This window comes from Ascaphus truei, chromosome 16 (assembly GCF_040206685.1).
Source record: "Ascaphus truei isolate aAscTru1 chromosome 16, aAscTru1.hap1, whole genome shotgun sequence".
NCBI classification, from domain to species: domain Eukaryota; kingdom Metazoa; phylum Chordata; class Amphibia; order Anura; family Ascaphidae; genus Ascaphus; species Ascaphus truei.
The window spans coordinates 37,081,742-37,094,907 of record NC_134498.1 but is presented as its reverse complement, the minus strand read 5'-3'; the positions used below and the strand labels follow the sequence as shown (position 1 = coordinate 37,094,907).

General features: G+C 45.1%; 1 protein-coding gene across 2 annotated transcripts in view; it reads right to left on the bottom strand.

The window, feature by feature from the left end:
- LOC142467470 (integrator complex subunit 6-like) overlaps nucleotides 1-1,161 on the bottom strand; it is a 40,159-nt gene extending 38,998 nt beyond the window's left edge. For both annotated transcript variants that reach the window (XR_012788399.1, XM_075573198.1), the window contains exons 1-2: nucleotides 862-1,161; nucleotides 550-627 (exon numbers count right to left, since the gene is read on the bottom strand). Coding sequence is in view for 1 of the 2 variants with exons in the window: in XM_075573198.1 (XP_075429313.1) it covers nucleotides 550-627; nucleotides 862-972 (189 nt within the window). In the remaining variant the exon portion in view is untranslated. The remainder of the gene's footprint in view (nucleotides 1-549; nucleotides 628-861) is intronic.
- Nucleotides 1,162-13,166: the final 12,005 nt, after the last annotated feature.

The following is a 13,166-nucleotide window of genomic DNA, read 5'->3' as shown; positions in this document are numbered from 1 at the left end:
AGGGTGAGAGGCCAGCACACAGGGTGAGAGGCCAGCACACAGGGTACTTAGATTAGGTGAAGTGGCACTGAGTTAGCACACCACCAGGCCCCAGCTCTGCCCTTGTTTCTCACTGCGCAGCATCTCAGCTCCACAGGAAGGGGCCAGGCTTAGGGCCCTCCCCCAGCCAACCAATCAGCGCCCGCCTGGCTACGTCACCCCTCCTCCCCTCCATCTCAGCTCCACAGGAAGGGGCCAGGCCTGGGGCCCTCCCCCAGCCAGCCAATCAGCGGACGATTGCTGACGTCAGCAGCCACCCCCCACCCCCGCCTCCATCTCAGCGCCTCAGCCTCATACAAAAGCAAGATGTCCGCCATCTTCACAGGCTGCGTTCCCGGGGTCTCTGCATGGACCCCCCACACTCACCGCTCCCCGGGGCCTGCCCGCTTCCTCGGTGCAGGATGGGGAGGGCCCGGGAAGAGGCGGTTGGGAGCCTGACTTGACCCCCCAGGCCTTCCCCGCCCGGCGCAAGGTGTGAGGTGGGGAGAAGAGCAGTAAAAATGCCATTACCTTGATGCAGTATGGTGGCTCGTCAAATGTAACCAGCATGTACCTGTCGCCCCTGCTAGCGGGATCCCGGGCACGCAGCTGCGGAGAGGGAGGGGTGGGGGAGATGAAAAAATAAAAGATTAAAAAAAAACCAAATAAAACTCCTATTTCCTACACCGGGGGGGGGCTGCTATTACAATGCGGGGGAGGGGGGTGACGCCAATCCCAGGGCCCAGGGGGGGGGGGTGACACCAATCCCGGGGAGAGGGGGCTGCTATTACAATGCTGGAGGGGGGGGGGGGGTGACACCAAAATACAAATCATTGCTGTTACCTTCATAAATATCTCAACCGCGCCTTTGGCAATATCCAAATACGTCGTACCCAAGTAAGTCCGCTGGTTCATAGAGGCGGACGTGTCTATGAGGAAAAGTAAAATAGGCATTTTCAGCGCATGCTATGTGTGGCTGCGGGGGGGGTTATCGCCTTTATTATCGCTTGTATCGGGGGGGGACGTGTGTTTGGGGGTGGGGGGGGAGAGGGGATGGGGAAGACGTGAGGTTGGTGTCCCCGGCCCCAGGACGGGCCACCCCTCTCTAACCCGCTCACTTGAGCTCTGTGTCTCTTTACTGTGTGTTCACAGATAACTTCTCCTTCCCTAACCGAACCACCGCACCATGTGACCGCCCGGCACGCCATTGGCTGGCCCACCTCGGTCCCCATGATTTGCATATTCATGAAAGGGGGCGGTGCCGGGTACCGCGTGGCTTCATGGGAGATGTAGTCTTTTGTTCATTAAACCCTGCATGCTTGCTGATCTCTTTCAGGATTTGAGGGTCTATGCTTTTTAATCACCTTGCAACAATGGGTGTACTGGGTAGTGATTACCCCTCTTGGACTAAGGAGTTGCAAATCATCAAACCCCATAACAATCCATTTATTATTATTTGTAAGAGGGAATATTTATTATCTCTAACTGTGCATGCAATGTCTTGTATATAATGTATAATCATGGTCACTTATGCAACTGTATTTGTAACCATGTATTATTGCCCAGGACATACCTGAAAACGGGAGGTAATGCTCAATGTATTACTTCCTGGTAAAATATTTTATAAATAAAGGGTACGTGGCTGGCAGTAGCAGTGAATAAATCCATGCTGTTCTTCTTAGCAGCACTGATCTTTTCTGCCATTTGCAAGTTTCCCCTGTCTCCTTGTTGAATCATTACTCAGAACCATGCAAGTATTGTCTTCCTGCTGCTCATCTTTTCCATGTTTTATTTTGCAGTTGATACATGTCTCTGCAGAGCTCGTAAAGGAAAAAAGTGGAGGATAAAGCATAGATGAAATCCGCACTAGATCCTCTGTACTGTGTGTTTGTAACCACAGTGCTGTGCTATTTGGCACAAAACCACCCCCACTGCACCCAGCACCTTGCAAAAAAAACCTGTGGGGACTGGCAAAGTGCTTACACACGCTAACACATTTATGAGCAGCTACATCTGAAAATATACCTATTATAACACCACACAGATCTCAGCAGCTAAGTGTGTTCTGCTACTTGTGTGATTTTTCTGGGGGTTGCAGAATAACAATATTTGCACATCATGATTTAGTTGAGTGGGGGAAAAGGCTTAAACTTTATAAGCTTTATTTTAGAAAAGCAGCTTAATGCATAAGGTTAATGTGTTGTGTGATATATCACACACCACATTTCACACACTTTTTCAAAACACATTATATCAAAAAGGTATATGTGGTGTGTGAATATAATTTTTTGGGGCAGGGGGGGGTAAGAAAATTAAACCTTTGTCTTACTTAATGAAAATTAAGTTATTTAGACTTTCATGTAGAAGATAAATGTTAAAAAGAAACATTGGATGGGGGATTTTTGTCTTTGAAAAGGAGTTGCAAACATTAACCTTCTAAAAAGTATAGCCTAGCTAATCGCTATCAGATGACTGATGTGATTTAAAGTAATTATTATAACCTATAGGACAGTTTGGTGCACTGACAGAACTACACTGTGATTATGATGGTATATGTAAAGGGACTGGTTAGGCCAAGTACATACAACCATACAGACAATGTTTTGATTCATGTTTAAGAATTCAAATATTAGTGTACAGCCTTAAAAGAAATTTAAAGCAAAGAGTTGTTCTTCTTGGTTAGTATAATTGTAATAAAACAATGTCATGACGTGTACCAGCAACTATTCCTAAGTGCTCCAACATACTGTATGTAAACCGCTGTACAATAATGATCCAAAATTGGTTACTGATGACAGTTGCGATGATATTCTGATGTTATGGTTCCCCTACAAGTTCTTGCATACTTTTCACTATTGTGTTTTCACAGTGATGAAGAAAGTACAATCTTGTATATGGAAGAATAAATGTAAACTTTATATTGGTCGTTTTAATAAAAGCATATTTCACTTTATTAAGAATAATAATTCTGCTGATGCCTCTCTTACCAAAATATTATTTGGTAGAGACCAACTGGACTTGAATTGTCTGCCTGCTGCTTTGGTGCAATGTTAGCGGTATGTAGTAATGGAGTGCACGGGACCAATGGTGACTGGTGTGTGGTGGTAGCGCACTCGAAGATGTTAGTGTTGGATTTGTTTGCACTAGTAACCCATATAAGAAGGGCCCTGCTGCCCTATCCTGAGTTTCAAGCACCCAGACCACCTAGTTTTCCTTACTTCACTCACAGGGAGCTGGTTCCCGGGATGCAGAGACAGAAATATGACTAATAAAGATTGATTTTTATTGCACAGTAATAGAATGCTTAGAAAACATCTATAATTAATATCAGCCAGAATAAATATTCCTAAACATTAGAAGGTGGAATGAGAGTTTGATCCAAATGTTCCCTATCCTTCATTCCTATTCCGGGGTGTTGTATGGTGTTAGGACCAAGGGCCTTACTCTATATAGTCCGAAGTGGCAATTTTCGGACGCAAATCCTCATTGGTGTTAGCCGGCTGCATCAGTGCATATAGAATAAGGTCCCAATACATTTACTCAGTCCCAACCCTACTTCTCCAAGTGTGGAACAAGACGCTAAACCTTTCCAACAGGGAGTTCTTTTAATTTGGCTTCAGCTGGCCAGGGCTTTAATATATAGAGCTGTATTATGTATGTATTTCTTTATATAGCGCAGACAACTGTACTTCACGAGAGAATACAGTACAGGGAATTATAGTACAATAAGATCAGACAATAGGACAGGAAATCCCTGCCCCGGAGAGCTTACAATCTAAGTGGTATGATGGGAAACTTACAGAGACCAAGGGTGAGGAAATAAGTGCAGTAGGTGGCAATTATTGGTAGGAGTGGGTGTGGGACAGTAGCCACAAGTGTAGGTTATTTGAGGGCTTCATTTAAGAGGTGAGTTTTAAGGTTTCTCTTCCAGGTTGGGAGAGAAGGTGCTTGGCATATATAGAGTGTTTGGGAGTTTCACATTCCACAGGTAAGGGGTGGTGAGGGGAAAAGGTTTAAGGCGAGAAAACAGTTGTGGGTGAAACGCAGGGGCATAGCAAGAGATCAGCACTGATATGTAGGGAAGGGCAAATAAGTGAAGAGCCTTGAAGGCAAGGAGGAGAACTTTGTGAGTGATCTGAAACTCAATGGGAAGCCAGGAGAGGGATTTAAGGAGGAGATGAGCAGAGACTGTATTGGGAGAAAGTGAATTAATTGTAGCCGCTCAATTTTGGATAGATTGCAAAGGAGAAAGTTGTGAGGCAGGAAGACCTATTGGCAGTAAGTTACAATAATCTGGAAGGGAGAGGATAAGGGCCGGCATTAGAGTTTTAGCTAGCAGTAGCGCGACAAAGGAAATGGCGGATCTTGGGAATATTGCGAAGGAAGAAGCTGCAAGTTTTAGTCATGTCGTGAATGGAGAAGTATGACTGAGCCACTAATTGAGCCAGCTGTGCTGAAGTAGGGATATCCTCAAAACCTGGCCTGTTTGCGGCCCTTGAGGACTGGAGTTGTGCAGGCCTGCTTTAGCGACAGGATAGATGGTAGAACAGTTTACGGTGATGGATAAAAGGTGATGTTGGGCCAGGTTTAGGGGGAAGTATGAGCTTAGTTTTAGCCATATTAAGTTTAAGGAGGTGAAGCACCATCCACAAGGATATAGCCAGGAGACAATCAAGAGACTTGGGACGGAATTGCAGGAGTGAGGGTAGCGGTGGATTGGTTTATCTGCATATTATCTGTATAGAGATAATATCCAAGGCCAAAAGAGTTGGTGAGGTCACCAAGTGAATGTTATTCTCTGCTACCGCGTCAGATGGTACATCCTTATACTCCTGCACCTGTATTGAGGGCAAGAATAGTGTGTGATGTTGGTGGAATCCTACTTAGCTCCTGCAGTCCAGGGAAGACCAGGTGCTTGAGCAGACAGGCACCTCTATGGAGGTGGTAGGTTGAATCTCTGCTCTGCCTCTCGGTTGCTAGTCTTAAGGCCGCGCTCATGGTGGCGGCATGTGCGTGCGCTTGCGTCCGCTAGCACTTCTGGGACGCTTACCGGATTGCCTATGGTAGTTCCTCCAGTGCCCGTGTCGACACTGCTACATTTTGCCGAGACAAACTCAATTTGAGATTTCGGGCTGCAGTCGCGTGACGTCAGCCTCACGTGAGCTGGTTCAGCCAATGAGGGTGAACCAGCTCCGTGATACGTTCCCCCCGCCTCCCCAATCTCCTGCAGCCTAGTGCACACATAGCTGGGGCTGCAGGAGTGCGTGCGATGGCGCCCACCCAGGAGCTCGGCCTCAGAAGAAGCAGCTGGATCACGCCCGGGATGAAGTAGCCACAAGGACCCAGGAACATAGAAGCCTCAGTCTTTTTTTATCAGCTCTGATATTCATTAAAGTTTCCTGTTTAAACTCTATTTGCCAGCTGTCATATGAGTGCCTGTCACTAGCTCTCTATTCCCTCCCACCTAGCTGTTGAGTTAATGCACTTGTGTGTGTGTCACTTAGTGACATTTTTACATTTACAACCTAAGGCCTCGGACATAGTAAGCGCTTAGGTGCTGCTGCTCGCTCTTGCTTGCTGCCGCTCGCTCTACCAGGAGCTTTTTGCTGTCCTGGCAAAGGAGACAGCAAGCGCTTGGGAGGCGGGTATCACTGTGTGTGTAAGTCTGTGTAACAAAGGAGACATTTGGTTGCATCTTTTGATGAAAACATGATTCAAGCCTGCAAACCTCATCAAGGTAACCTCTGTTTAGCAGGTAAAGTACCTACACTGAATATATACTATTTCTTATTGTCCTATGGACTAAACTTTGTCAAGTATGTGAAAGTGCCCTGAAGGGGTTAAATACATTAAGCATATCCTTATTTGTGATTTGGTGCGGTTAAAACCTGTCCAAAGTCAGTAACAAAGATCCCTTATTATAAAGGTAAACTGTGAGTGCACAAATGCCCTAGTGTGAAATATTAATACTTACACATCTCTTCTTTCTGTCAGCCATAAACACGCACCTACTCTTCAGTGGAGGGTGATATGTAGACGGACAATGAGGTGTATTATACCTTTATACTAATTGGAGAATTGGTAGGGGCTCTGTCCTGAAGGGAGGAACCACACACCTCCAAGGACCGGTTAAGTAAAACAGATACCATGTGAGCCAAAATCTACCCCTATGGTGGAATATATCAGTAACACTAGAATTAAATGCCCTTATGGAGAATGCAGCCTGGCAAAGAATTGGCCTAACGTTTATGGAAAACAAATACTGTACATATTACCTGCGCGCCTCCCTTTGTGAAGTATGCAGCTGGTAAAAGGATTGGCCTTGCATTTATGGAAAACAAAGAACAGATCCTGCGCTCCTACCAATTGGGCTCAAATATACTAGTGACATGTTTACATTTAGAACCTAATCTGTGTGACAAAGGAGACATTAGGTTGCATCTTTTGATAAAAACATGATTCAAGCTGCCAACCTGCTAAACTGCTTTACCTTGCCGCCAATTTTCTGGTAATTGTATCAAATACAGAAGAATTTACAATGCATCTGATCTCAGACGTGCTATTAGAGAGGGTTGGGGTTCCTTACAATGCATCTGATCACAGACGCGCTATTAGAGCGGGTTGGAGTTCCTTACAATGCATCTGATCACAGACGCGCTATTAGAGAGGGTTGGAGTTCCTTACAATGCATCTGATCACAGACGCGCTATTAGAGAGGGTTGGGGTTCCTTACAATGCATCTAATCACAGACGCGCTATTAGAGAGGGTTGGAGTTCCTTACAAGGCATCTGATCACAGACGCGCTATTAGAGAGGGTTGGGGTTCCTTACAATGCATCTGATCACAGACGCGCTATTAGAGAGGGTTGAGGTTCCTTACAATGTATCTGATCTCAGACGCACTATTAGAGAGGGTTGAGGTTCCTTACAATGTATCTGATCTCAGACGCACTATTAGAGAGGGTTAAGGTTCCTTACAATGTATCTGATCTCAGACGCGCTATTACACAGGGTTGGGGCTCCTTACAATGCATCTGATCTCAGACGCGGTATTAGAGAGGGTTTGGGCTCCTTACAATGCATCTGATCTCAGACGCGGTATTAGAGAGGGTTGGAGTTCCTTACAATGCATCTGATCTCAGACGCGCTATTACAAAGGGTTGGGGGGTTCCATACAGTGCATCTGATGCCAGACGCGCTATTAGAGAGGGTTGGGGTTCCTCAGAATTTCACAATATAATTATAGGGTTCCTAAACCAAAAAAAATTGAAAGCCACTGACACAAGCAACTTCTTAGTTTGTGTACAGATAGAACTTCCACCATTGTTAACCAACCCAGCCAAAGTTTCTTGGCAATACTTGAAGAGTACATGCAGTCCCAGCTGAAAACACACAGTATAACAAGCAATAAGCCGCAGAGATTCACCCACTGTGCCACGCAACAGGATCACAGCCGGAGCAGCACTACAGCTGCAGACCAATACCCGAACTCGTGGCACCAGATGTCTTCCTCCATCACTGGACACCTAGAAAACAATGGTGGTTATTATCATGCAGGAGTGACACAAACACTGGTGGCATTTTAGCATGGCCTGAAAAGTCTTGAGAAGTATCATAAGAAGTATCAGATAATACACCAAACCGTTATTATTATTGGCTGCTACCGATATAAAGAAATGATGCTGCAGTTATTTTACATTGAGCTGTAAAGCGTTTTTTGATGGTCGATATTTGAACGTTTTCCCACACACACAACAATATTAATATTTCTTCAGAAAATGGAAACCTTGTGGAGAATGTACGTAAGTATAGCTTTTAAATATACCGCCAGCCATGTGCACAGCGCTCTACAGCAGTAACACACTGGGCATAATAGGAACAAGCGCTTCATACATAAAAGTAGAGATTGGGAAAAGGAGTCCCTGCCCTGAAGAGCTTACAATCTAAGTGGTAAGTGGGGAGCGCTTACAGACACAGGAGGAGTGTGTTCTGGTAAGTGCAAGGGGTCGAGGTTAGTGCATATGGGTTGTATAGTATCAGCCTGTGGAGATATGCTTCATTAAAGAGGTGGGTTTTTAGATAGGTTTTAAAGGTGGATAGAGAGGGTGCCAGTCGGATATTGAGGGGAAGAGCATTCCAGAGGTGCGGGGCAGGCAGTGAGAAAGGTTTAAGGTGGGAGAGGGCTTTAAACACAAAAGGGGCAGGCAGAAGACATCCTTGAGCAGAACGCAAGAGTCGGGATAGTGCATGGTGAGATGTAAGGAGGGGCAGAGGAGTGTATAGTGAGAGATTAGGGTGAGATGTAAGGAGAGGCTGAGGAGGGTATAGTGAGAGATTAGGGTGAGATGTAAGGAGGGGCAGAGAGGAGTGTATAGTGAGAGATTAGGGTGAGATGTAAGGAGGGGCAGAGGAGTGTATAGTGAGAGATTAGGGTGAGATGTAAGGAGGGGCAGAGGAGTGTATAGTGAGAGATTGGGGTGAGATGTAAGGAGGGGCAGAGGAGTGTATAGTGAGGGATTAGGGTGAGATGTAAGGAGAGGCCGAGGAGGGTATAGTGAGAGATTAGGGTGAGATGTAAGGAGGGGCAGAGGAGTGTATAGTGAGGGATTAGGGTGAGATGTAAGGAGAGGCCGAGGAGGGCATAGTTAGAGATTAGGGTGAGATGTAAGGAGGGGCAGAGAAGGGTATAGTGAGAGATTAGGGAGAGATGTAAGGAGAGGAGTGTTTAGCCTTAATGGAGAGAAGGAGAATTCTCAGTGTATGTCACACTGATGGGGAAGGAAAAGCTGAGGGCAGTTTGGTAAATTGTTGGACCTGTTAAGTGGGAAGCCAACATGCTCAACCACTTTAATGCCAGATAGCTGATTCTGAAACGTAATCATCGTGCATTAAAACAATGATTTCTTTTGGGAGCAGCTGGAAAAAAAATGCAATCTTTTTACGTTCCTCCCTGTGCATCACACGAAAAAGACAAATATGTGATCAGCTAGAGATCATTAAAGTCATAAACACTACCAACATTTACCAGATAACTTTTAATTCTGTTTATTTCACATTGAATAAATCAAGTCACAGTATTTCATAACAATGTTTTTTTACTTGCAATATAGAACACCGGTGCAGAACTCTGGGAAGGCCCTTGAGCCTTGGAGATATTTGCTTAGCTTTTTTTTTTTTACCTCTGTTTTAAAAGTAGTTACATATCATTCTTAGTTCATAGATTTGAAACCACAATGACTCACAATCTCACAATCCATGACCTCATCGGCCATACCTCAAAGGAAATGCAGTTGTTGTTTTTATACCATAGTTTATTATGGATATGCTTTCCTATTTAAAGCTGTAGCCCCACCGAATTTCAATATTGCTTTTTTTTAATTATTATTTCATTCAAACTAGGGGGGTCCTCTGTAGCAACATTTAGCTCCGGGGACCCCCTGATTTCAGAGATGATTTTAGTTGCAGGTGTTACTTCCTGAACATGTGTCCAATTGGAAGCCGCAACACTATACCCCAAATAACATTACGGTTTTCTTTTGGCCCGTAAGATTTAGCAGAAAACAATGGCAATTAAAACGGTAAGTATCTCGGGAACTGGAAAATGGCATTGTTCCGCATTTCAGGCGGCTGGTGGCAATCCCTGTACCCGGGAGTTACCCGGTAACTGTGACATCACTGGTACTTGTTAATGGGCAAATGTCCAAATACAGGCGGTCCTCGTTTATCCAACGTTATCCGTTCTGGAAGTAGCGTTGGATAGTGAAACCGTTGTAAAGTGAGTCCCATGTTAATGGGTGGCGGTGAGTGTCGGATAACGCATTCATGCGTCGAAAAACGGCCCATAGGGTTGCATTGTAAAGCGTCGCATATGCCATATGTTGTAAAGTGAAACGTTGGATAATGAGGACTCCCTGTACCATCGTAGTCCAACATCCTCAGCGTTTCTAATTGGCTCAGTAACCAGCATATATTTTATTTTTTCTCTATATATATCTTTAGAGAGTCAATGATATCATGCGTGTCTCACTGGACTGATAGCATAAGCAGTACAATTTATATGGCATTTCAACAATAGTACTTACAGTAGATTTTGTTTTGCATTAAAATCCAATATTTATGGTACAGAACACTATATTTGGGTGCTTGGAGGTAAGCATGTTTGGCTCATACATTGCCCATAAAGAGAGAAACGCGTAGGGTTAATGATTGTTGGAAGAGCACAGAGTATTGAGCCAAACACCCGAAGGGAGCCCGCTTTTTCACTCCGGCGGCGGACGCGGAGGAGAGGTGGAGACCAGAACAGCAATCCGGAAGTGACGGAGGTGAAATCTCGCGAGACATCGGGACTTCCGGGATCTGGTGCAGGACGCCGGCCAGGGAGATACTGAGAAGCGAAACGATCCAACTCACCGGAGAAACAGCTCACCGCGGAAGTGCCAGTGCCTGCGCTCCACTAGGCTGCGCTTATAGTGCCGGTGACAGCAACGTCGCGTCAAAACAAATGCATATTCGCCGTCGCGCGCGTTTATAGTATGTGCGATGTGACGGCTTGGTCGCGATCGCTGGAAGTCATCTCAATTTGAGTTTTCCAGCGACCGCAGCGTGACGTCACCGTTACATCGCCAGCACTATAAGCGTAGCCCTACACTCACATGTAAGTGAGCAATTATTGTTTTATTTTTGGTGTTCAACACACTTACTCATACTGGCTGTGCTTGTCTGTTCCATTTCTTTTCAATATACTGTGAAGCAGTAAACTCAGATTATAATTTGTCGTCCCATTCATGGGAATGGATTAAGTTGTTTAAATGTTAAAGACAGGGAAGATATTGTCACGGTGTATTGAAAGCAGGTTGTTGAGGGAACCCCCAGTTCAAAGGCTATTAATAAAAAAGGAAATGCTCCGTGTTAATTGAAAAAAGGATTCATTTCAGGCAAAATGAAACGGTCTGCAAACTGAAGAAGCAGCTAGCGTTGGCTGCCTTTACTGGAATTTTGCATTGCAAATATCTCTGTTAGGCAAGAGCAAAAGTCTAAAACAATATACACCCTGTATTCTCAGGTCAGGGCTGCAGAGCTGATATCCTTTTTAAACATGACATGTCTTGCTTGAGCCTCTATTAGCATAAAAATCCTAAAACCTGCCAGTGTACCAGCTTAAAGCGGCAATACTATATTCCCCCTATTTTCTTTTCTTATTTGTATATGTAAAGCATGTGCCAATGTATAAATCTACATTCTTACCTAAGCTGGCAATCGTTTGGTGCTCCTGTTATAAATGTGTCAAAATCCTGCTTTTGTGCCTAACATAAAGGCTGTCTTTCAGTTTCAATGTATCATTCAGTCAGTGTGATTCAGCAGCTACAATGTATCCGGGAATTACTAAGGTGACATTATCTATTGTTACAGTTTGCAGCGCAAACGGCTGGGAACATTGGCAACAAATTAGCACAAACAGGAAAGTGTTGCAGAGATCTTGCACTGCTGGGGAGGTGGGATACATCCTGCTATAGAAATCAAAGGATGGTCCGTATATTAAAACGCATTAAAAATGGCATTAAGAGAATAATAATAATAATAATAATAATAATAATAATAATAAAACACAGTTCTCCAATACTACAGAACAGATTTGTTAAAAAAAATAAACATAAGATGTCACATTTTGTTGCTTTAAATCACCAAGACTCACATATGTGTCAGTGCTGCTGCACTGCTGGCTCTTTTCTAGTTTTTCTGCTGTAAGACGCAGAGATACCTGTGAATACATAAGGTATGGGGGGGGGGAAAACTGCTTTCAAACAGATATGAACAAGTCACGGCGTTTTGATTTAAAAATGATGATGGTATTTAAAAGAAACAGCCCCCCCCAAAAAAATCAATGTCCCCGTCTCTTATAATGAGAATTAATGTCATTCACATTTAATGACGCTTTCACTTCCATGCAAATGAATAAAAGTTGATGCATCAACAACGCTATCATACCCTGCATGACACTTTATTAAATAGGGTGGTCTGTATCAATGCAAATAGGACGGTGTTTTGGCGCACTACAGCGCTACTTGACGTCGAACGCTTCTTTCTTACGTGGGATGCAGATTGTTAGTTAGGGAAATGTGTCATTGTTTGGGGAGAGAGAATGACGCAGAGGTGCAAAATATGTTTACATTTAATTATCATATGCGCCTCCAGGCAACGTCACCGAAACGCCTCCTGTTGGGGCTCACCACATTGAAAGCTGGTGGGTAAAATTTGAGCAAGGTGCATTATTGGACGGATTAAATCACGCCAAAATACGCCATTATACATGGACCCTTTAAATAGATCATATCTGACCGCAGGATCCTGACTATTCCACTATATTCTTTGTGTGTATGTTTTATAATAAATGAATGCAGAGGCTCCTGGGGGTGCTACTTTATTTACAGGGAGCAGTACTTTTCAAGATGTACAAGAACTTTCATGGACCAACACGAGAGTTATTCACAGATGCAATTATAAGTGTATGGAGCTTCTCCTACACCCAGAAGGCCCCATGTAACATCTCACCTTACCTTTCTTAGGCCTCGTCCAGGGTGGTGCTGAGCGGGCGGGCGCGCTCACGCTGGACACGTTGCGACAATGCACGTGGCCTGCGTGAGCGGGAGGGCGCGCCTGCTCGGCGCGCAGCCGCTTGCCGAGCAAGCAAAATTGATTTTACTGCTCGCAAGCACATCACGTGAGCGGTTTGCCCAATGAGGGCGAACCAGCTCCGTGACGCCATGGCCGCGCCCCCAGTAACGCACGCACCTAGCCGGCCAGGAATCGCCCGGCCGAGCAGGGCGCAGCGCTGGAGCGCCAGCGCACCTGTTTCCACCCTGGACGAGGCCTTAGGCCCAGCTTAAGCTTAGGCTAAATGTATCACCCATTCAATGGGAGTAAAGGTGTGCTGGAGTTTAGCACCCTTTTGTGGACCTGGGCCCTAAAGAGCTGTGGTAAGGGGTTCCTGTGGCTTATTTCCGTGTTCAGCGCCCGTGCATTTGTAAGGGGGTTATTCATTAAACGGTGATAATCGGGCACTATTGCACGGGCCTCCGGGAAGGCTCTCTTTTGGGGGAGCAGGAGAGGGAAGCAGACAGGAGCTGATGCGGGGTGCGCAGGACATACAG